The 23,628-nt window shown below is 40.1% G+C and overlaps 1 protein-coding gene across 1 annotated transcript in view; it reads right to left on the bottom strand.

Moving 5' to 3' along the window:
• Nucleotides 1-23,628, bottom strand: part of pcdh1a (protocadherin 1a) — a 142,819-nt gene that overhangs the window by 51,756 nt on the left and 67,435 nt on the right. Inside the window, exon 4 of the mRNA XM_073830138.1 lies at nt 11,503-11,722. Within this exon, the coding sequence (XP_073686239.1) occupies nt 11,503-11,722 (220 nt within the window). The remainder of the gene's footprint in view (nt 1-11,502; nt 11,723-23,628) is intronic.

Genomic DNA, 23,628 nt, shown 5'->3' with positions numbered 1-23,628 from the left:
ATACACAAAAAATGATGTCGAATTACCCGTGTTGATGAGTATTCACGTAAACACAGTCGGTTACATCTTAGGTGAATGTAAACAATTGGGAGACTATCAGACGTGTATCAGTACATTGAATCCGTGCGTTCGGTTTAAAGGGACCACAGCGTAATTTAGTTGCTGTCTGTGGCATTGATGTTAATCAAACAACAAAAGAAAGACAGAAAATCACTCATTGCTCTTGACTGAGTCACTTTAGTAGCCCTAATAAAGATTCATCTAAATTTATTTATATAAATAAATGTCTGCTTGAAAGAATGAAGAATGTGGTAAACAAGTTGTTATAAAGAATGCATAATTAGCCTATTTGTTCTTGTTGAATTGAGAAGTGGTTTTATTTCATTTTAATTTAAAAGCATGTTGCATATCACAGCAGTTAAATTTGTGTCTATCATGATAAAACCTTAATATGAAACCTACATGTTTAATAAATGCATTATACACTGTATCTAAACCCATTAGATTTTAGCCGACTAAATCTATTGTAGATTTAGTCGACTAAAATCTTATGATGTTTAGTCGACTAAAACTAGACTAAAACTAAAAACAATTCAGATGACTAAAATATGACTAAAACTAAGTGGCATTTTAGTCAAAAGACTATGACTAAAACTAAATCAAAATTTGCTGTCAAAATTAACACTGCAGCCGACACAGGCTTTGGACTGGGACTTAGGATGCGAAATCCCTGGGTACGAATCCTGTAAAAAACCTCAAGATGAAAAACAAGCTAAAACGGCATGCTTGCGTTTTTATGTCACATTTGCATTTGTTCATACTAACGGGTAAGATGTAGTGCAGACGGTATGTTATTTTAAAACGTCACAGAGCATTAGGATTTCAGCGCCACTCAACAGACATTTCAAATCAGAACTGCGGTGACATGTTCAAAACCAACGTCACATAAAATGTACCATATGTACTTTCATCTGTTCTAGGAAAAAAAAACAAAAACAAAAAAAAACTAATAATCTGTTAGCGCCACTTCGTGGACATTTCACATCGAACATGTCAAATATACATGGTGGTACATATTTTTCCATCTTGTGAAAAAGTTCCCAAAGGTATGTTTTTGTTATGAAATCAGGTTGGTCTTTGTCCAAAGTGAGGACATTTGCATATCTCAAAAGACATGGAAATTTGAGCAACTATTAGACAAGGTTAATGGAGGCCAATCGGAGCAATACTCAGTGGGCATGTTCAATTCATGGCCCTGGGGGTTTGTAAAAGTTTTGAAAGAAATCAGCCACTAGTAGGCGCTAACTAGTTTTACGCCTCTGTAATCATGTGGTGTTTCATACATCCACACAATACTCACATCATTTGGTAGATCTCTTCATTCTGAACAACTTTGCCTCAAGAGCTACTGCTGTTAATCAAATTGTTCAATAAATATTCTCAATGATGTAAAAAAAAACTACTTTTATGAACTAGTCCTAGGTTTTTCACTTAACCATAATAAAACAACTGCAGTACAATTTTCTGGACTCTAGGTCAATAATTATCAAAAAAAAGTTGAACTTTACACTTCGGTTTGCTATACCCAAATATATACCCAAAAAGCCTATAAATTCTAAACGAAAACTCAAAACTTCACAAATTTAGGTCAGCACAAGCAGCATATGATTTGGCAAAAAAATGCTTAGTTTGATCACTGATGTAGGTGTTTACAGACAAATAATATAATATGTAATGTATTTTTACACATGTGCATTAATGCCTTTTTAAGCTAGTAGCCAAGGCAACATTTCTCATTTTCATTTAAAGTTCAAGTACAGTTTGACACTGGTCAACAGATATATTATTTTCTTGACCAGTATATGTAGTAATATGCATTAAATTATAATAATAAATAACCTAAAATTCAATTATATATATATATAAATAACCTAATTCAAGATATTGACAAAAACTGCTTTGTTATTTTAAAAATCAGTTTACTGTGGGACATAATTTAAACAGGTTCATTGTTTTATAATAATAACATTCTAAAATATATAATATAATATTATTTTATTATTATAATTTAATGCATATTAGTACATATACTGGTCAAGAAAATAATATATCTGTTGACCAGTGTCAAACTGTGTGATCGACAGTTTGTGGCTGTTGTGGTGAGTGCAATGCACTGTATATGCATAATATAAATCACTAGTCTCTGCTACGTGCTGCGTAACCCTGTCAAGATGACACCAATCAATCATCAGTCGATTGACAAACGAGCGGTGTAGTGACAGGCTGAAACATTAGCGGAGCTCTCGGTACGTCAGTTTGCGGTCTTATGGATGGATTAGAGGTATCATGTATATTGCGCTCTGTATTGATAGCAGCTAACAATGGTTGTTGTGTCAAATATCCCGTGAAGGGCACGTGAAATATTACATCTGCCATTTGCTCAGCCTGAGAGATGGACGATATTCGACACGTTGTCCCGGGCTGGAGAAATGATTGGTTTAGAGTTGCAGTCGGTCACTGAATCAGTCACAGGCTGCAGGTGTTCGCTGTGTATCGAAAATAGGCAAAAGAACAATACGTCGTGTTCCAGCACTGGGAATCACGAGGCCTGGAAACAAAGGTCAGAGCAAATCATAAAACACAATCGCTTCGTGCACGAAGGGGCCAACGTCGGCAACAGAAAAAAAGGAGACTTTTCATAACCAAAGGCCAAACTGCTTCGGGGATCCGCGGTGTCATTTCTGCTGTGGGCCACAGACGCACAGGAATGTGTGTGTGAAGTTCACATATTGCTTTTCATCCAGCTTAAACGGAGTGACACCCCCCCTCCCCAACTGTCAATCATTGCAACGGCAGCGAACAAAACCCTCCACCGGCCCCTGCTTGTCACCCTGTCACTCAAATCCCACCGCAAAAATAAAAATGGGGCAGGAAGCAGCGGCGTACGGTAGATGGCTAGAGGGGGTGGGGGAGTGGGAGCAACTGCCTTTTTAAAATCATTTTCTCCTCCATTTCTCAATGAGGGATTTCTTTATAATCTCCCCGAGGTGAGAATCATATTTTAATTAGGTCTACCTCTGGTTAACAGTTCCACTCCCTGCCTGATCAGTGTACGTGCCCACCCGGCGGTGCTAGCAGGGCTGTCAGACTCACTCTCTTTCAGATCAAATTGGATCAAATCAAAGATGCCAACAATCCTCAGTCTTCTCACTCTCGCGACACCCCCCAAAAAACAAAAAGCCGGCTTGTGCCACGCTAGTCTTTAAAGGAGACGTTCACCAAAATATGAACATTTTGCAATTTACAAAAAGTAAAACATCAAAATTGAAGGCGTTATTCTGTGATCAGGGGTGCAAACTTGTCACTTTTTGATAAAAATCACCATTTGGAACCCAAAATAGGTCATTTGTCTAGATTTCATGAGCGCTTAAAGCATGGCACTGTTTATTTGTATGCAAGCAGACCACAATGTTGCAAGCGAGCAGTTTGTGTTGTCAATGTCTCAGAGCAGCTTGTTTAGCAGTAAATGCTTCTCTACAGGACTCCGTCTTTGCAAGTGCTATGCATTTGGGTTGCTTATAATCTGCATTTTAAAACAAGCACCTACATCTTCCAAAGTTTGTAATGAGAGTTGTTTATAAAAACTGTGGTCAACAACAACAACAAAAAAGCCTTTTGGTCTCTCTAAAATATTTTAAAATCAAAGAAATTAAGACGGTCATGAAAATTTGCATTGTAACAGTTTTATAACAGTTAAATAAAATTAAATAGTAATAATAATAATAATAATTAGTAGTAGTATTTTACAGTAAGTAGTATTGTCATGGTAATATATTTTTATTGCCTTGTTTAATTAATAAATACTAAATACTAATTTATTTTAATAATAATAATAATAATAATAATAATAATAATAATAATAAATACCTATCTTTGTGTCACAAACGGGACGACCAAGAGTGAGGATCCAAATGCAAGGCTTTATTACGATGATCGTAGACAGGCAGACAGGGTCGAAAACACCAGCAAACATGAACAGCAAAGAAAATCCAATAGCGTAATCCAATAAACAAGCGTGGGTCCAAATCCAGGTGGGCAGTCCAAAGGAAACAATGAAATGAAAACAAGAAACTAGAAAACTATGACTAAGACTGGGAAAACAAAAACAGAACTATGGCTAGGGAAAACAACAAGGAGACTGGGAAAACCTGGGAGCAAGGAATAACGCTTGGTAAAGTCCGCAAATGCAAATCAATACTTCGCGATGTGTGTGTGTGCTGGGCTGGCTTTTATTGCAGACAAACAGGAAGTAACCAGCGAAGCAGCAGAGGGAGCAGCAACAGTCTGTGAGGGGCAAGGCTCCCTCTGCTGGCCTGGTGTGACATAGCCCCCCCCCAAGGAGCGGCTTCCAGACGCTCCAAAAAACAACAGGAAAAAACAGTCCAGGGGAGCGGTGGGGGGGCCAGGAGACTGAGGCAGAACAGGTTGGGCAAAGGCCCTCCAGAGCAGAGCTGGAGGCAGAGCAGTCCTCTGAGGTGGAGCAAGAGGCTTAGGAGCCCTCCAGGGCGGAGCAGGAGGTGGAGCGGCCCTCCGGGGCGGAGCAGGAGGCTTAACGACCCTCCGGGGCAGAGCAGGAGGCGTAGAAGCCCTCCAGGGCGGAGCTGGAGGCAGAGCAAGAGGCTTAACAGCCCTCCAAGGCGGAGCAGGAGGCGTAACAGCCCTCCAGGGCGGAACAGGAGGCGCAGGAGCCCTCCAGGGCGGAGCAGGCGCCCTCCAGGGCGGAGCAGGAGGCGCAGGAGCCCTCCAGGGCGGAACAGGAGGCGCAGGAGCCCTCCAGGGCGGAGCAGGAGGCGCAGGAGCCCTCCAGGGCGGAGCAGGAGGCGCAGGAGCCCTCCAGGGCGGAACAGGAGGCGCAGGAGCCCTCCAGGGCGGCACAGGAGGCGTAGAAGCCCTCCAGGGCGGAACAGGAGGCGCAGAAGCCCTCCAGGGCGGAACAGGAGGCCGCATCATGGACTGGGACCTGGGGAGAGCAGAGACAGAGGAGGCAGACAGAGCAAGGAGAGAGGTAGAGAGTTCATGGGGGAAGGTGGCCTCCATAGTCGTGACTAGGCAGACGAGAACTTCAGGAATGGCTTTCGTGGTCGTGTCAGAGACGACAGGGAGCCTACGCGGTGCAGGCACAGTGTGAAGCCTTGGCGGCGCAGGCAGAGCAGGGAGTCCTGGCGGAGCAGACAGAGCACGGAATCTTGGCGGAACAGACAGAGCACGGAATCTTGGCAGAACAGGCAGAGCAAGGAACCTTGGCGGAGCAGGTAGAGCAGGGAACCCTGGCGGAGCTGGCAGAGCAGGGTGCATAGGTGGTGCAGGCAGAGCGTGAAGCCTTGGCGGTGCGGGCAGAGCGTGAAGTCTTGACGGTGTGGGCAGAGCGTGAAGTTCCGCTATGTACGCCACCTCCGAAAGAGGTATAGGCGCAGCGGACATGCGTGTAGATGAGGTCTCCAGAGCAAACTTGTGGGCGGACTCATGGGCAGAAGAGGGCACTGGGGCGCAGTGTACAGCCCACACACTCAAAATGGCGATTGCCATAGCAGGTAGCGCAGTTGGCAGAGGAATGCCCTCCGGGTCAGTGGGCATGAGGCTTGGGAGCGTTGGCTCTGCATGGCTTGGGAGCGTTGGCTCTGCATGGCTTGGGAGTGAAGGCTCTGCGTGGCTTGGGAGCGAAGGCTCTGGCAGATCAGACGAAACATGTCCCGGCTCTGGATGTTCGGGCGAGACGTGACTTGGCCTGGAAGGAACTGCTGTGACTTGATCGGGCGTGACAGAAATAGCAGTGACTTGACTTGGGATGACAGGAACAGCTGTGACTTGGCTTGGCGTGAGAGGAACAACTGTAACTTGACTCGGCGTAACAGGAGCAGCTGTGACTTGACTTGGCGTGACAGGAGCAGCTGTGACTTGATTTGGCGTGACAGGAGCAGCTGTGACTTGACTTGGCGTGACAGGAGCAGCTGTGACTTGATTTGGCGTGACAGGAGCAGCTGTGACTTGATTTGGCGTGACAGGAGCAGCTGTGACTTGACTTGGCGTGACAGGAGCAGCTGTGACTTGATTTGGCGTGACAGGAGCAGCTGTGACTTGATTTGGCGTGACAGGAGCAGCTGTGACTTGACATGGCTTTGAGGGAGTGGTTGTGACTTGAGTTGGCTCTGCTGGGACAGCGGCGGCTGGACATGATTCAGGAGGTACTGCTGTGTCTTGATGTGACTCTGTAAGCGCTGTGGTAACTTGCTTATATTCTGGAAGTGTTGGGGTGTCTTGCCTTGACTCAGGATGTGCTGCTTGACTTGGCTCAGGAAGTGCTGCTTGATTTGGTTCAGGAAGTGCTGCTTGATTTGGTTCAGGAAGTGCTGTTTGACTTGACTCAGGAAGTGCTGCTTGACTTGGCTCAGGAGGAACAACTGCTGTAACTTGACTTGACTTGACAGGAGCATTAGCTGTAACTTGACTTGACCTTGCAGAGGCAGCAGCCACGATGTGACTTGACTTGACAAGAACAGGAGCTGTGTCGTGACTTGACTGTACAGGAGCAGCAGACATGGCGTTAACAGGCGATGGTTTGGTTGACGTGGCGTTAGCAGATGCTGGCTCGGCTGATGTGGTGTTAGCAGGCGCTGGCTTGGCTGATGTGGCGTGAGCAGGCGCTGGCTTGGCTGACGTAGCATTAGCAGGCGTTGGCATCAGGATTATGGCTTGACGTGGGTCTGGCGTGGCGGCCATCTTGGGTGCAGGCTCTGGCGTGGCGGCCATCTTGGGTGCAGGCTCTGGCGTGGCGGCCATCTTGGGTGCAGGCTCTGGCGAGGCGGCCATCTTGTGTGGTAGCTCTGGTGTGGCGGCCATCTTTGCAGCAGGCTCTGGCGTGGCGGCCATCTTTGCAGCAGGCTCTGGCGTGGCAGCCATTTTTGCAGCAGGCTCTGGCGTGGCGGCCATCTTTGCAGCAGGCTCTGGCGTGGCGGCCATCTTGCGGGAGGACTTGGGCGTGGCAACCATCTTGTGAACAGGCTCAGGAAAAGCGGTCATCTTGTGAGCAGGGTCTGGAAGAGCGGCCATCTTGTGAACAAGATCAGGAAGGGCGGCCATCTTGTGAACAGGATCAGGAAGGGCGGCCATCTTGTGAACAGGATCAGGAAGGGCGGCCATCTTGTGAGCGGGGTCTGGAAGAGCAGCCATCTTGTGAACAGGATCTGGATGGGCGGCCATTTTGGGTGCAGACTCAGGAAAGGTGGCCATCTTATGAACTGGCTCAGAACGGGCAGCCATCTTGCGAACAGGCTCGGGAAGGGTGGCCATCTTGTGAACGGGCCTTGGGATGGCGGCCATGTTGTGAACGGGTCTTGGGATGGCAGCCATCTTGTGAAGGGGCTCTGGGCTTGCAGACATCTTGTGCTGTGGTTCGGGGCTAGCAGACATCTTGTGCTGTGGCTCAGGACTAGCAAACATCTTGTGCTGTGGTTCTGGGCTAGCAGACATCTTGTGCTGAGGCTCGGGGCTAGCAGACATCTTGTGCTGTGGCTCAGGACTAGCAAACATCTTGTGCTGTGGTTCTGGGCTAGCAGACATCTTGTGCTGAGGCTCGGGGCTAGCAGACATCTTGTGCTGTGGCTCAGAGTTAGCAGACATCTTGTGCTGAGGCTTTAAGCTGGCAGACATCTTGTGCTGTAGCTCCTCTAAAACACCCATAGTGAACGGAGAGCCAAACAACTGCAGTGCTAAATAAATGTATTGCTGGAGGGTCCAGCCAGGCTGGTGTAGTGGCATCAGGGAACCGAATGGCTCGGAAAGTCCACCACGAAAAAATATTATTAAACAGGCCTCATCCATTGAAGTAGCCTTTGCCAGTGTAATAAAATCCAAAATATACTCCTCAATGGGACGCTCACCTTGACGGAGACGGATAATCTGGGTGGCTGGGTTCATGGTGAACTGCTGGTGGATAAAGCCGCTGGATCCGGGCGTGGCGAAGTATTCTGTCACAAACGGGACGACCAAGAGTGAGGATCCAAATGCAAGGCTTTATTACGATGATCGTAGACAGGCAGACAGGGTCGAAAACACCAGCAAACATGAACAGCAAAGAAAATCCAATAGCGTAATCCAATAAACAAGCGTGGGTCCAAATCCAGGTGGGCAGTCCAAAGGAAACAATGAAATGAAAACAAGAAACTAGAAAACTATGACTAAGACTGGGAAAACAAAAACAGAACTATGGCTAGGGAAAACAACAAGGAGACTGGGAAAACCTGGGAGCAAGGAATAACGCTTGGTAAAGTCCGCAAATGCAAATCAATACTTCGCGATGTGTGTGTGTGCTGGGCTGGCTTTTATTGCAGACAAACAGGAAGTAACCAGCGAAGCAGCAGAGGGAGCAGCAACAGTCTGTGAGGGGCAAGGCTCCCTCTGCTGGCCTGGTGTGACACTTTGTTATTTTACAGTAAAATAGTATTATTGTGTTAATATTTATTATCATGGTAATACATTTTCAAATAATAACAACAGCAACAACAACAACAATAATAATAATAATAATAATAAATATCTTTTTATTGTATATATTTCTTATATATTTCAAATTACAAATGTATGTAGTATTGTCATGATCATATATTTTGATTGCCTTGTTTGTAATGTATTAATTAAATTGTTAAAATATCATTGAATAAAATATTTTACTAATAATATGCAATAAATAATAATGATAATTATTATTATTGTTATAATTATTAATTGTTATTGTTATTACAGTGTGTAGAATTGTCATCATCAATATATTTTTATTGCCTTGTTTATAATTTATTTCATTCATTTCAGTAATAATAATAATAATAATAATAATAATAATACCATAAGTAGTACTGACATAGTAATATATTTTTATAATAATAATAATAATAATAATAATAATAATAATAATAATATGAAATAATAAATATTTATTTTTGTTATTTTACAGTAAAATAGCATTATTGTTAATATTTTTCTTTATTGTCTTATTTAAATTTACAACAATCATTTTAAATTTATTGTCTGTCATAATAATTTTTTTTTGCCTTGTTTATTTTTCAGTAATAATAATAATACAGTAAGTAGGACTGCCATGGTAATATATTTTTACAATTACAAAAATACCCATTTTTGATATTTTACAGTAAAATAGTATTGTAAATTATTGTTGATTTTGTTGATATATTTCTTTATTGTCTTATTTAAATTTTATAATATAATTGAATGAAATATTTTAGTGATAATAGCAAAAATAATGATAATAATTATTATTATTATTTTACAGTATGTAGTATTGTCATGATATATGTCAATATATTTTATTGTCTCATTTATAATTTATTAATTTCTTTCAGTAATAATAACAATAATACAGTAAGTAGTACTGTCATAATAATATATATTTTTATAATAATATATTTTTATAATAATAATAATAATAATAATAAATAACATTTTTGTTATTTCACAATGAAATTTTATTATTATTGTTGATAAATTTATTTATTGTCTTATTTAAATTTTATAATATAATTGAATATATTAGTAAATAAAATAAAACATATTAGTAATAATAGCAAACAAAAATATAGCAAACAAAAATATACACTACTACTAATAAATATTATTATTGTACAGTATGTAGTATTTTAATGGTAATATTTGTATTGCCTTGTTTAAAATGTATTAATTTATTTCAATAATAATAATACATAGTTTAGTAATAATATGATTGTATTAATAATAATTATTATTATTACACAGTAAGTAGTTTTGTCATGGTAATATATTTTTATAATAATAATAATAATAATAATAAATACAAATTTTTGTTATTTTACAGTAAAATAGTATTATTGTGTTCATATATTTCTTTGTCTTATTTATAAATTTTATAATGTAATTAAATAAAATCTTTTAGTAGTAATTACAAATATATTAATAATAATAATAATAATAATAATAATAATAATAATAAATAATGTTTTTGTTATTTTTCAGTATAACAATATTATTGCTATTATGTTAATGATTTGCTTTATTGGCTTTTCAAAGTAAATTTTATAATTTAATAAAATAATAATATTTTAGTAAAAATAATACTATATACAGTACAGTATAATTACATCTTTTATGTAATAAAATATTATGAACAATAAAAATATTCTTGTTATAGTTGTTGTTATTATTGTATAGTTATATTACATGAGTCCTATAAAATACAACAGTGTTTAAATATTGCCAGGATTTCTGTTCATCATACTTATATAGGCTTTATTGTGACTAATAGTGCTACTAGACTTACAGTATTACATTTTAGGATATATTTTTTGTTAGTCCAGAGGGTGACAGTCATATAAAAAATGTATGTGGATATATTTAAAAACAAATTATTGTATTCCATGACAAAAAATAAGAGAGTTAATTATTTAAAAGTCCCCCTATTCCTGCCTTCCTAAAGATATTGGCCAAAAACCATCATGCAAAATCATGCATAACACTTCAGACTAAGGTGAGACCCACAAGGCAATGTACAAACAGAAGGTTATGTGTTCATTTGCCATAGGATTTTCTCTGCTGAACACAGAGCCAGCCACACGCAGTGCTGACATTTCACTTCCTAAACGATTCCCCTAGAATCTGATGCACGTCTGTGGGGCTGGCAGACACACCCCACACGCGGCGCAGGTTCCCAGTGTGAAATCAACAGGACGTTATGTTTCACAGAGCGTGTTAAAACACTGACGCGAGGTATATTTCACAGCTAAATGTTAACGTGAGCTCACTAAGACATCCAGAGGGATATCAACATGGTAATTAAGCACAACAGCACTAATAGAGTCCAAATCGGAAGAAGATATATGTGGAAAAAGTGATGTTATGGAACTGTTGCTGTGGTAAATGAGCCTAAATTGAACAGAGATGAATTTGGGACGGCGACATTTAAAATGGCAGCTGCTGTGAGGATGTTTCTGGTTATGAGAGCGACAATATAAATGAATTACAGGAAGAATGTCTAGTGCGTCTCTGGCAAAATTGAAGTTAGACTATCCTGCTTAGTCCTCGCGTTTTCACTTTTGGATTCGTTTTCCGTCTTATTGTTTTATGACCCCGGCAGCTGCTGCGAGAGCAGTTTGGCTGGAGCAAAGAAGCTGTTTACGATCAGCACACTGTTGTCTGGGCGGACGTCAAAGTGCAGATTTATTCCGAGACCAAAAGCTCCATTAGTCTGAGTTTTTAATTAGCACACTTGTGTGAGAGGGTCATTAAGAATGATTTGCTGTTGTGATTGAGGGCTTGCTGATGGGCAAGACACAGACCCTGCTGAGTCTGCTTCTGACCCCAAACTCATAGATCTAGCTTCGGCCAAAACAAAGCAGTGTTGATAGAAAAAAAAAATATATATATATATATATATATATTATTTGGCAACTTTTGGCCTACCGGTTTCTGGGTGTTCCATCTCTCCGATGCTGCCATCAGGGGTGGTCCGCTCGTAGTGGTCTTCGGGCAGGGCGAGGGGGCCGATACGTGGTCCCGAAGAGCTCTTGCTGCTGGGGGTCTCGGACTCCTCCAGACCACTATCGTAGTAACTCTGCTGAGACGAGTCCTGCTGATCTTGCATGGGATTGGCCGTGGAGAACGTCACTCTGCGATGCGGGAGCTGAAATGAAAAGAAAAGAGGGGCCTTCAGTCAAACAACAATCTAATTATAACTTTAGGCCCCAAAACTAGGCTAATTGACCACTAAATTTGTAATATCACACTTCAGCAGACGGGCATTTTCAATATGTAATTTCCAGAGGGGCGGCTAATGAGGAAACGTTTTGTTCAAATTGAGAGGAAATGGTAAAGAGGGAATCACTTATTAGAGTATCTCTCGGCAGAGAGGGGGGGGGAAGCAATATAATTCTCCTTTGATATCACTGCTTAGGTGACTACGATGTTTTTCACGAGGCCAATGAGGGCAAACACTCAAGCTGAAATACAGAGGCGCAGAGCTCATAAAACAGTGGAAATCACAGAATCCTGCAAAAAAGCCTCCATTCCCAATTCTGCGTGAGCTCACCGCTCGCCGACTGCAGGGAGGGATCGATAGTGCCAGGCTGCACACACACACGTACAAACGCACACATAGACTGGCAAACAGAACCATTTTAGAGTAGGAATTAGGGCCATTAAGAGAGCAATTTCAGTTCATATAAAAAGCCCATTAACACGGCCATTTAAAACATATAGAGAGGCCATTAACGCTACGTACTTCGCCATCCCAAAGTCGTAAGGCTTACTTTCCCCCCCCCTCTAATTCAGCATGTTTATTTATAAGCTCATTCATCAATTATTTTCTTGACTTCTCCTGAAATTGAATGTCCAAACTGTTCAGAAATGCAGTGCACATGCTAATACTGTTAATCTGCATATTTGCGTAGCTAGTCATGCAACATATTGCTCATTTACATACATGCTAGGGTCGTGCGTTATAACTGCACAATTTTAAAAATCCAACATCAGGTAGAAAATGACAGCATACTCTCCAAACAGTCACAGATGTGCACTCCAAGTATAAACAGCTTTGTTAATTATAATGAGAGGGATTTTTGACATGTTGCACTCTGGTATAGTATACAGTGTGACTGCAATCTTGTCATGGCCATAGCCATCTATGAGATCAATGAGGTCTGGACCTCTGTAAAAAAAATCCTCATATGAGTTTTTGCATGTATAATTAAGTTTAGAAAGTTTCCAAGAATGTTTAGTGTCTGTGGTGTCAAAATGATTGAGAGAGTTGTGAGTGAGAGCGTAAGCACAACTTCCGTTGTGTTGCCAGATCCAGCTATTATAAGCGTCATTGGACTTTATTTTCCAATTAAGTGGACACTTTGCACAAGTTGCAGTTTGGGGTTAGTAATATCTTGTCTTATTTCTAAAAGATTTAAACTAATTTGGGTATTTTGTCATTTTTTTTGTTTGTTTTCGTAGCAATATCTGGCAACACTGCATCACTGGCACTTTAAACTGACAGTAATCGAAAAAGCCCACAGGTTATTGCCGACAGGTTACCACATTCAGTAAAGTCAAATGCAAAAAACAGAACCATCAGAAATGTTATCAACGCTTGAAAAACACTAGAGGGGAGAGTGGGTTAAAGGAGTAGTTGACTTTAAGAACAAAAAATTACAGATAATGTGCTCACCCCTTTGTCATCCAAGATGTTCATGTCTTTATTTCTTCAGTCGTAAGGAAATTATGTTTTTTGAGGAAAACATTTCAGGATTTCTCTCCATATAATGGACTTCTATGGTGCCCCCGAGTTTGAACTTCCAAAATGCAGCTTCGAATGGCTCTAAATGATCACAGCCAAGGAAAGAAGGGTCTTATCTAGCAATACGATCGGTTATTTTCTAAAAAAAAAAAATTACAATTTATATGCTTTTTAACCTCAAATGCTCATCTTGTCAAGCTCTGTGTGTACTCTGTGTAGAGATTAAAAAGTATATAAATTGTAAATGTTTTTAGAAAATAACTTATTGTTTCGCTAGATAATCTTCGGCTGGGATCATTAAGAGCCATTTGAAGCTGCATTTAAACTGCATTTTAGACGTTCAAATTCGGGGGCACCATAGAAGTCCACTATATGGAGAGAAAGCCTGAAATGTTTTCCTCAAAAAACATCATATCTTCCTTAAACATCTTGGAGGACGGGGGGTGAGTACATTATTTGTAAATTTTTGTTTTGAAAGTGAACTACTCTTTAAGCCAGTTTGAACTTGCAGTGTATTTAAAGTGAGCACTTGACAATAATGGGTCTAACTTAAATATGTACATACATTTCAGGATGGGGTTAATCCTTGGGAATAATCATTTTGGATTTAAAATAAACTGATTTGAAAATATGACTTTCCAAAAAAAAAAAAAAAAAAAAAGTGGTCTCTTGGCTCAACTTACCCCTCACTGGGGAGAAGTTGAGCCACATGGAGTTAAACTGTTCCACTATTTATGCTGTAGTACAACTAAACATTTTCAGCTCATTCTATATCAAAAGAAGATAAATTCAATGAAAATGACGTCCTAAAATCTCTGTGAGAGCATTGTGATGGACTGACCATTCATCCAGGGAGGTTTTCTGCCTGTGGCTCAAGACACTGGGTTGACTTTGAAGGCATTTATAAATTATTAAAACACTTTAGAACAAAATAGGATAGAGTTCAAACTGAAGAATTAAAAAAAAGACTGCAATTGACCTTAAAGAACTGGGCTAATAGTACTCAAGATCCCACTTATAAATCTTGTAGGGAAATACAATTTCATAAAAACTGTGGCCAATTATCATAATAAGGCCTATTTAAATTTTTTAGAACAAAATCAAGTCCAAAACAAAGAACAAAATAAAATAAAAATAATGGAATATCATGTAGAATTACAGTAAAATAATACTTTATAATCTTAAAAAGGAGTAAGCCACTGGCTTAACTTCCCCCAGGATTTTTGGCTCAAATTATCCCACTTCTACCATTTTAACAAACTTGTATCTTCCAGCAGTTACAGCTAACATCATGCCAACATTATAGCCTCATATTATACATCCTAAAGCACAACATCTCTTGAGACACATGAGTGTTTTTCACACTGAGGACAACTGAGGGACGCTCAGAATGCAACTATTGCAGAAAGTTCAAATGCTCACTGATGCATCAGACAAAAACACAATGCATTAAGAGCCGTGGGATGAAATCTTCATTCTGTTCAAAAGTTTTCACCCCCAGCCCTTAATGCCCTCATTGTTGGAAAGGGTTTAAATACATTAAAAATGCTGAAAAACCAAAGAATTTGCAGGACCTGAAGGATTTCTTTGAAGAACAGCGGGCATTTAATTGTTCAGGACAAACAAGGGACTCAGGGAACAACTATCACTAAGCAACAACCCAACAAACACAACTGTGGATTATTCAAGTAACAAAACAGTATTAAGAACAGGGTCATTTTTATAAATTCAACTATTATTTCTTTTGTGGACAATATGTAAAAAATAACATGCATTTTGTATGATCCCTCTTATTTTGGTAAAATAACTAACATTTTGCAGATTCTGCAAGGTGTAAGTGGTCGGAGATCTGTAGAACAAGTAGGTTTCAGAATGAAATGAAATATGCAAACACTAGTCATGAACAAGTCTATGCTATATCATTAAGTATAGTAGTTAAACTTTTACAAAAGACATGCTAAAAACATTCATAAGAGCACTAGACAAAGTTATCATCTATATAGCAATGGTTATTAATGAAATCTATAACAGTGATTTGTATTGTTGCATGAATAATAAACAACCGATAAAATTATACCTGGTTATGGCCATGAATTAAAAACCCCATAAAGGGGTTTAATAATAACCATGTTAACCATGATAACCATGTATTAAAGTTGTAATATATACTTATATACTGGATATATACATTTAGGGCTTTGATTTCCAGCAACATTAACTATATTGTGATATATACTGTTACCATGATATTAAATTACTTGAACCGTGTTATAAGATCTTGGTCGTTCAGCCCACCCCAAATCTATTTACTTACACACATCTCCTCATTGCTCATGTGCCGTACACACACTCTTCCATTAAACATTTGTACTTTGTGCTCACTCTTAACTCTGTCACGTTCATGAGTTGTAGGCCTGTTCTTCGTGTGCTCCCTTGTGCCCTGGTATTTACGGTTAGTGAGGCACTGAAGTGCGTAGACGAACATTCTCACTGCACAGTAATTACATCGACTTCCTTAGCAAACTCAGACATGGACTCACAGCATGAGTCCCTCAGTTGTCAGAGCTTTCATTCAATGTGTGTGAAAGAGAGAAAGAGATACAGGGACGAACCATGGGGTGTTTTGTCTTGGGGCAGTAACTTTTTAATACATTTCCTTTTTTTAATTTTCTTATTAATTTGTAGTCTTTGATGTGCGAGGGACCGCATGCACACCATTCTTTTCGGGTGCCGCACGTTTTAGTCATTGTTTTATCTTTTGTAAAAAGTGCTTATCATGCTTTGTAGAAAATGCAAATAGCTCTGCTTGATCACTGTAAAGGGATGTAGTGATTACAAGGCCACGTGTAGTATGCAAATTGTAGCGTTTGATCTAGAGTAAGGGACTTTGAAAAGAGAAATCCTCAAGTGCGGTTTTATTAGGGAAAGCATATTATTATGGTTATGATATTTTAATTGCTAATATCGTCGCCATCCCAGGTACCATCCTGGAATAATGGCATTCTCAGCGACTTGAATTGTACTTCAGACACGTTGCTATTTAAACCTAAGAGAGGCATTTAGTTATTTAAATATGGATTCTTGCTTAAACTGCTCCTGCAGGCATTGCTCGAGAGTCAGCACTTTTATCCCCCCTTAGCGCTGGAAGCTGCAGCTCTGCAGTTCTGCAGATGGAGTAGTTTCTCAGCACATGGTCCAGTCTCTCTCTCTTCCTCCAGGGGGAGCGCTGCAGAGCTGGGACAGGGAAGAGGGGGTCTAGCAGTGAGGCAGGACCAAGATAAAGAAACAGGGCCTTGGCTCTGGATGTAAGAGGGCCAGTCTCAATTCCATCTGGCTTGAGTTCTCCACTGATGCTTAGAATAAAGCAATCCCTGATTAGAATCGACCTGTGTGGATTTTGATGACTGTGAATTGGGTAACTGGAGTTGGGGACTTTGGAAGAAGAGTCGGAGAGAGAATCTTAAGACTGTCTTGGATTGGAGAAGAGAGTCTTGGACAGGTCAGAGAGTCTTGGACTGGAGAGCGTCTTGGATTGGAGAAAGATAGAATTGGAGCAGGCAGAGAGTCTTGCTTTGGAGAGACAGCCTAGAACTAGGCAGGGAGTCCTGGATTGGAAAGGGAAAGAGATTTGGATGAGGCAGAAAGTCTTACTTGGAGAGAACTAGGCAGGGAGCATTGGATTGGAGAGGGTCTTGGACTGGAGGCTGAGACTTGGACTGGAGTGGATGAGTGCTAATCTGCTGTCTCCAGGACAGAAATTGAGAACTATATTAGGGTTACTGGGACTGGCTGTTAAATTGGACTCGAAGCCAAAGAAAGGTTCAGTTATGCACCACAAAGATGACTAGACAAAGAGTCAGACAACACAGCCCTGAAGGAATTAGAGTAAACCACAATGGAATAATACAAAGATGTGATGCTGAATATGCGAGAGCATTTCACTTGACAGAAATACAACCCCACAGACACGAACAGAGGCAGAGGGAGAAAATGGCGTTTGCTGGGCTGGGGTGTTGTGCCTCTGAGGATAATGGAGTGCTGCCTGATATCTGTCTATTCATCACACACGAGGTGTGGTTTGAGGTGAAATACTCCACAAATGGATAGCCGATACACGGGGTGGTTTAAGCTGCAGGCAGGGCGGCAAAGCTGAGCTTTTCCTACCAGTGATTCATTCAGCCCATTACTCCTGCATGCTGTCATACCAAATGGCGTGAACTATGAGATTTGTCATTAGAAGTGGCAGCTCGATCCCCTGTACTCTGCGTACGGCCAGTGCAGGCTTTTACTGTGTCAGCGCTGCAGCAGCCTCAAACCCTGTACCAGTTTTAAACATTCTGCTCTAGGAGTGCTGCTTTCGATGCAGGGAGGGAGATCTATTGAGGGAGAAGCTCTCATGTCTCTCAGACACAGAGGGGTTTGTATCTACCGAGTTTTGCCGGTGCAATTAGCCACTGGTGAATGCTAAACAGGTCTGACAATGGCTTTCTCCTGCCCTCTTTCATTTCAATCACCAGCTCTTCTTCTTCTTCTTGTTTCAAGTCTGCACTCTTTCCGTTATTTTCGTGACCACCCCCTCCATTCTGTTTCATTCTCCAACACACTCCCCAACTCCCCATTTCTCCCTCCCTGTGTCTCTTTGATAAGTCTGGACTCTTTGAAGACCCTAGTGTCACACTTCTTGCCTCCAAGCTATTGCACCTACCAAAAAAAAAAAAAAAAGAGGAAACACAGCTCTGGAAGATGGAAGAGGAAAAAGCTGAGGAGGTGAGAGTCGGATGGAAAATAAGAACAGATCCGTATGCGCCTACACCCCAGCCCCCCCCTTTTTTTTTTCTCAGCTCTCTGTGATTTTATGCTGGCTGCATCTCTTCCGAGGTGCACTCCTTCATTGTCATGTTTGTTTGCGCAGCTCATTTTTCCTCTGCTCTACATGCCTTCTGAAGCAGCGGCTCATTGATCCTCGCACACGCCTGCAGCCCTGCAGCCTGAACGCTCGCTCAGATCCCCTTTAACTAACGCATGGCGGCAAGAGTTCACCCACCGACTTTAACCAAGCGAGAGCGCAGAGGTTCACACTACATCTCCTACTCAGTGTGGGTGCACAAGGGCAGGAAAGATCTCTAAATTAACCATAGGACAGCAGCTGAGAAAACAACCTTCAATATCTAACACATAATATATCACCGCAGACAGCACAACAGACCTTTTCAGACATGTCAATGAAATATCTGCACAAAAACTTGGCTTCAGTGCTTTGAGAAAATTAAAAAACTGCTAAAAGTCAAATAAAAACAACCATACTTCACTTTATTGGTCTAGGGCCAAAGTTTTAAACCAGTGAATTCTCACTACTTTTGTCCATAGCAAAGATTGGGGTCTTAAGCACTCACAAACCAGGTTAAGGGAGTTTATAATTCAATGAAATCTATGTCATCATCTGCACAACACAAAAGAAAATCTTCTAAAGAACCTTCTGGTAAATGTGCTGAAATAGCACCTGAATTAACTTATTGTCATTTCTATGCAAATTAAGGCTTATTCACAAAAGCCAGCGATATTTGTCTGCTGCAATGAACACTCTATTAACACTCACAAAAAGCAGGTTGGAATCACAATTTTATGACAAAGAGATGCTTGTGCAGATTTTCTACTGATCATGGCAGCAGTTTTTAATCAAATGATGATCAAATTATGGAGAAGAGCACGATAATTGGGCATATATTCTAATGCATGGTGTAGACGAACACACTTTCACATTTTAAAGAGAATCACACTGTTATATAATTTACATAATTCTTTAGTGAATTGGCCACTAAGAAAAGACAGCGTGGGCAATTAAGCAGCACTAAAAGCAGGCATAATGCTTTCTCAGTGAGTTCTCCTAGTGTTAATCTCGTCAACGAAATTAGAGACAGAAATGTTTGTAAAAGTTTTTTTTTTTACTATGTTGACGCTAATTATGACATGGTAATTAAGCTATTTTACTGTCGATTAAAATATATCAAGAAAAAACTCTGTAATACATTATTAATGTATAACTAATGCTTCTGAAGAACAAAAAATAAGAAGGACAAAAAGAAAAAACTGACAGCTAAAAAACTTTTAAATAATTAGAAACTAACTTCCCACAGAATTAGATTTTTCTTAACTATTGGAATGAGCATTATCTAGAGATCTTGTATACATTTTTTATGTACAGTAGTAATGTTCTTAAAGGAGTTCACTTTCAGAACAAAAATGTACAGATCATTTACTCTCCCCCTTGTCTTCCAAGATGTCCATGTCTTTCTTTCTTCAGTCGTAAAGAAATGATGTTTTTTAAGAAAACAAAATAGGATTTCTCTCCATGTACTGGACTTCAGTGGTGCTTCCAAAATGCAGTTTAAATGCAGCTTCAGGGGGCTCTAAATGATCCCAGCCAAGAAAGAAGGGTCTTATCTAGTGAAACAATCGGTTATTTTCTTTAAAAAATGACAATTTATATACTTTTTAACCTCAAATGCTCATCTTGTCTAGCTTTTATCTTGGATTGTGGAAGTTTAAACTCAGGGGCACCATAGAAGTCCACTATATGGAGAGAATTCTGAAATGTTTTCCTCACAAACATAATTTCTTTACGCCTGAAGAAAGAAAGACATGAACATCTTGGATGAACAAAGGTCTTGCAGGTTTAAAACGACATGAGGGTGAGTTTTCATTGTTAGATAAACTAACCCTTTATTAATTTGGTTAATTATTTAAGTTGTTCTAAAGCAATTTAATATTCATTTTTATATTGTTTAGTGCAAGAAAAATTATAATTAGACGAGACAGCCTTCTAAACTAGAAGATTCTCTTTCTGACTAGGAAAACACACAGTAGCCAAATCCACAATTCAAGCTTTCTCTTGCTAGATCACAGTGGCCGTCTTTGTTGACCTTGCCGTGAACCCATAACCTTTCAAACTCTTCGGCCTCTTGTCTATCAGCGGGACAAGATGCGAAACAAATACTCTAATCTACACTCCTTATAACACCTCTCCATCTCACCTTTACTTCCTTCACACCATCTAAATTTGAACCTTTCTCTCCTCCCTGTTTCTTCACACCCTCTATATTTTACCTTTCTCTCCTCCCTTTTCTCACCTGGCATCTGTCACTCCCTCTCTGCCTCGCTCACAATCTCTCTCTATCTCTCCATCTCTCCCTCTCTCCCCCACCCCACTTTTCTGGAACTGTAGGCCGCCATTGGGATTTGGAGGAAATTGAATTGAATTATGAAGGAATTTCTCTGCAGTTCGATTGGCATCATTTCCCCCCTCACAATAGAACATCATTCTCATATCTCTTCGTGTGAGAGAATGAAAATAGGCCCGGGCGCCATTCTCTCTCTCATCCTTTTAAATTGAATTTTTCATATCAGAGGGCACCCGAGACATCTGCCGATTCTTTTAAGGCTGGGGAGAAAAACCCATTTCATAACACATGAGAGGTATATACCTGCGATTTCCAACGTGAAAAATTTGACTTCCTGCGAGAGAGAAGAGCATCAGTCACAGCACAACATAAAATAATAACACGAGTCTCTTTTACAGCATTAGAAGGTGGAGCCGTGTCGGTGGTGCGCAAGTGTCAAGTTTTCTGAATATTACCATTTAATCTGGGTGGATCAAGCAGCCGTTTTTCCTCAAGTCCTTTATCCAGAGGGATGCACTTTGGTCGGCCCCACAGCAAGTGTTTGCATTCAGAGGTGGGCAAACACTTGAGCTCGCTGTCCTAAATTGCATTTCATTTATGCTGTGTTCTGAAAGTCCTTGTTTTGAAAATATTGAGTGACAGTGGGAGAGGCAGCCGGAATATTAAGCCACGACGTGGAGGTGGAATGGAAAGGAGAGAGGCGCAAAAAAGAGAGAGAAAAGCACTTGAGAAATTAATCCTCAGTATCCACTCCCAAGTGGACACCTTTTTCCTTCTTAAACCTCCATTTCAGAGTTAATATCTCAGTCCCTAAAGCTCCTGGCTGGAAGGCATGCATGGAGCTCAGCCTCAAATTGCTTTAAGGACCTGATATATAATGGGATTGTGGGGAGAGATGACAAAGCTCTCAAGCGTGCGCCAGACTTTAGGAGCTCCCCCCGGAATTGTTTTTTATGCATCACTATTAATAGGCTATGATGGAATAGCTTGGAAGATAGTTCACAGTTAAAACTTTTACCACTAAAGACAGTTACTGTATTACATTGGTTTTGTAGGAAGTACTGTAAAGGTGGTGTGGGAGACTGCCCTAGTTCTCAAATCCTGTGCGTTTCACACATTTTAATCTGCCGCATTGACAATACACATGAGAACCAATAAAAAGCAAGCACAGTTTCTCTTATGGTGTTGCTATGCTTATGTAAACAAAGATGTTTTCCATGTCAATTTAACAATTTAAAACCAACTGGATGCTTACATTATCGACTAAATGATCAACACAATCAAAACCTGTTGTACACAGTCTGCTAAATGCCTTCTGTTATCTAAAAGACAGTTCATGCTTTTTTAGCAAGTGAAGGTATGTGTGTTTCATGAAGGTATACATGTATTATTCTGAAATGTCACCCCTTATATTGTAAGTAATGTTTTAAAGGGATAGTTCACCCAAAAATGTAAATTTGATGTTTATCTGCTTACCCCCAGGGCATCCAAGATGTAGGTGACTTTGTTTCCTCAGCAGAACACAAACGAAGATTTTTAACAAAAACCAGTGCAGTCTGCCAGCCAAATAATAGAGGTGGATGGGCACCAAACCTTTAAAAGTAAACAAAAACATGCACAGACAAATCCAAATTACACCCTGCGGCTCGTGACGATACATTGATGTTCTAAGACATGAAACGATCGGTTTTTGTGAGAAACTGAACAGTATTTATATCATTTTTTACCTTTGATACACTGCCACGTCCATCTGTCCTGAGCACGAGCTTTGTATCCGGCTCGTGACATGTGAATGCGCTCTGGCATAGTATACGAAAACGCCGTAAGGGGAAATCGGTTAAAAGTCCCGGATGAGTTTGCGCAAGCAAATGTAATCTTTTAGCTTTAAATCGGTTTGAACAGGATAAGCGCAAGTAATTACCATTTTGAATAGCCGCTATACCCACAGTCTGTGTGCACTGTGGAAACAATGAGTGTCGTATACACGCGACAGATAGCTTCCGGCGTTTGAGCGCGTTCACATGTAACGAGCCGAAAGCTAAACTCGTGCTCAGGAGAGATGGATGTGGCTGTGTATCAAAGGTAAAAAATGATATAAATACTGTTCAGTTTCTCACAAAAACCGATCGTTTCGTGTCTTAGGACATCAGTGTATCGTCACGAGCCGCAGGGTGTAATCTGGATTTGTCTGTGCATGTTTTTCTTTCCTCTAAAGATTTGGTAACCATTGACTGCCATTATTTGACTGACAGACTGCACCGGTTTTAGTTAAAAATCTTCGTTTGTGTTCTACTGAGGAAACAAAGTCACCTACATCTTGGATGCCCTGGGGGTAAGCAAATAAACATCAAATTATCATTTTTGGGTGAACTATCCTTTTAAGATGAACACTAACTGGACTAAAACAGCTTAGGCCATTTTTAAGAAGTTATAATGTATCAAAAATGATATATTAGGCTTTTGAGGAATGTTTAAATGAGAATCATCAATTCAGAAATTTCACTTTATGTTTTAACACCCACAATAAAATAATATAATTAATAATAATATAATAATAATATAATCTTACTAATACTACTATTAGGAGATATTTAGGGTGACTTTAACTCATATTTACAGTTGCATGTGAAAGTTTGTGAACCCCATGCAGAATCTGTGAAAATGTGAATCATTTTAACTAAATAATAGAGATCATACAAAATGCATGTTATTTTTTATTTAGTACTGTCCTGAGTAAGATATTTCACATGAAAGATGTTTACATATAGGCCAAAGACCAAAAACATAGCTGAAATTATTCAAATAACCCACTTCAAAAGTTTGGGAACCCTTGGTTCTTAATATTGTGTGTGGTTACCTGGATGATCTAAGACTGTTTTTCATATTTGAACCCTTTCCAGCAGTGACGGTATGATTTTGAGATTTATCTTTTCACACTGAGGACAATTGAGGGACTCAAACACAACTATTAAAAAAAGGTTCAAACATTCATTGATGTTCCAGAATAAAACATGGTGCATTAAGAGCCGGGGGTGAAAACTATTAAAAAATAATAACAATAATTTTTCAGGCTATTGTTTCATACGTCAGGTTTAACAGAATTAAAATTGCAGATTTGGAATGGAATGG

This window comes from Garra rufa, chromosome 23, assembly GCF_049309525.1.
Source record: "Garra rufa chromosome 23, GarRuf1.0, whole genome shotgun sequence".
Classification (NCBI taxonomy): domain Eukaryota; kingdom Metazoa; phylum Chordata; class Actinopteri; order Cypriniformes; family Cyprinidae; genus Garra; species Garra rufa.
Note: the sequence above shows the minus strand (reverse complement) of the source record. Positions and strands in the feature narration are given on the sequence as shown.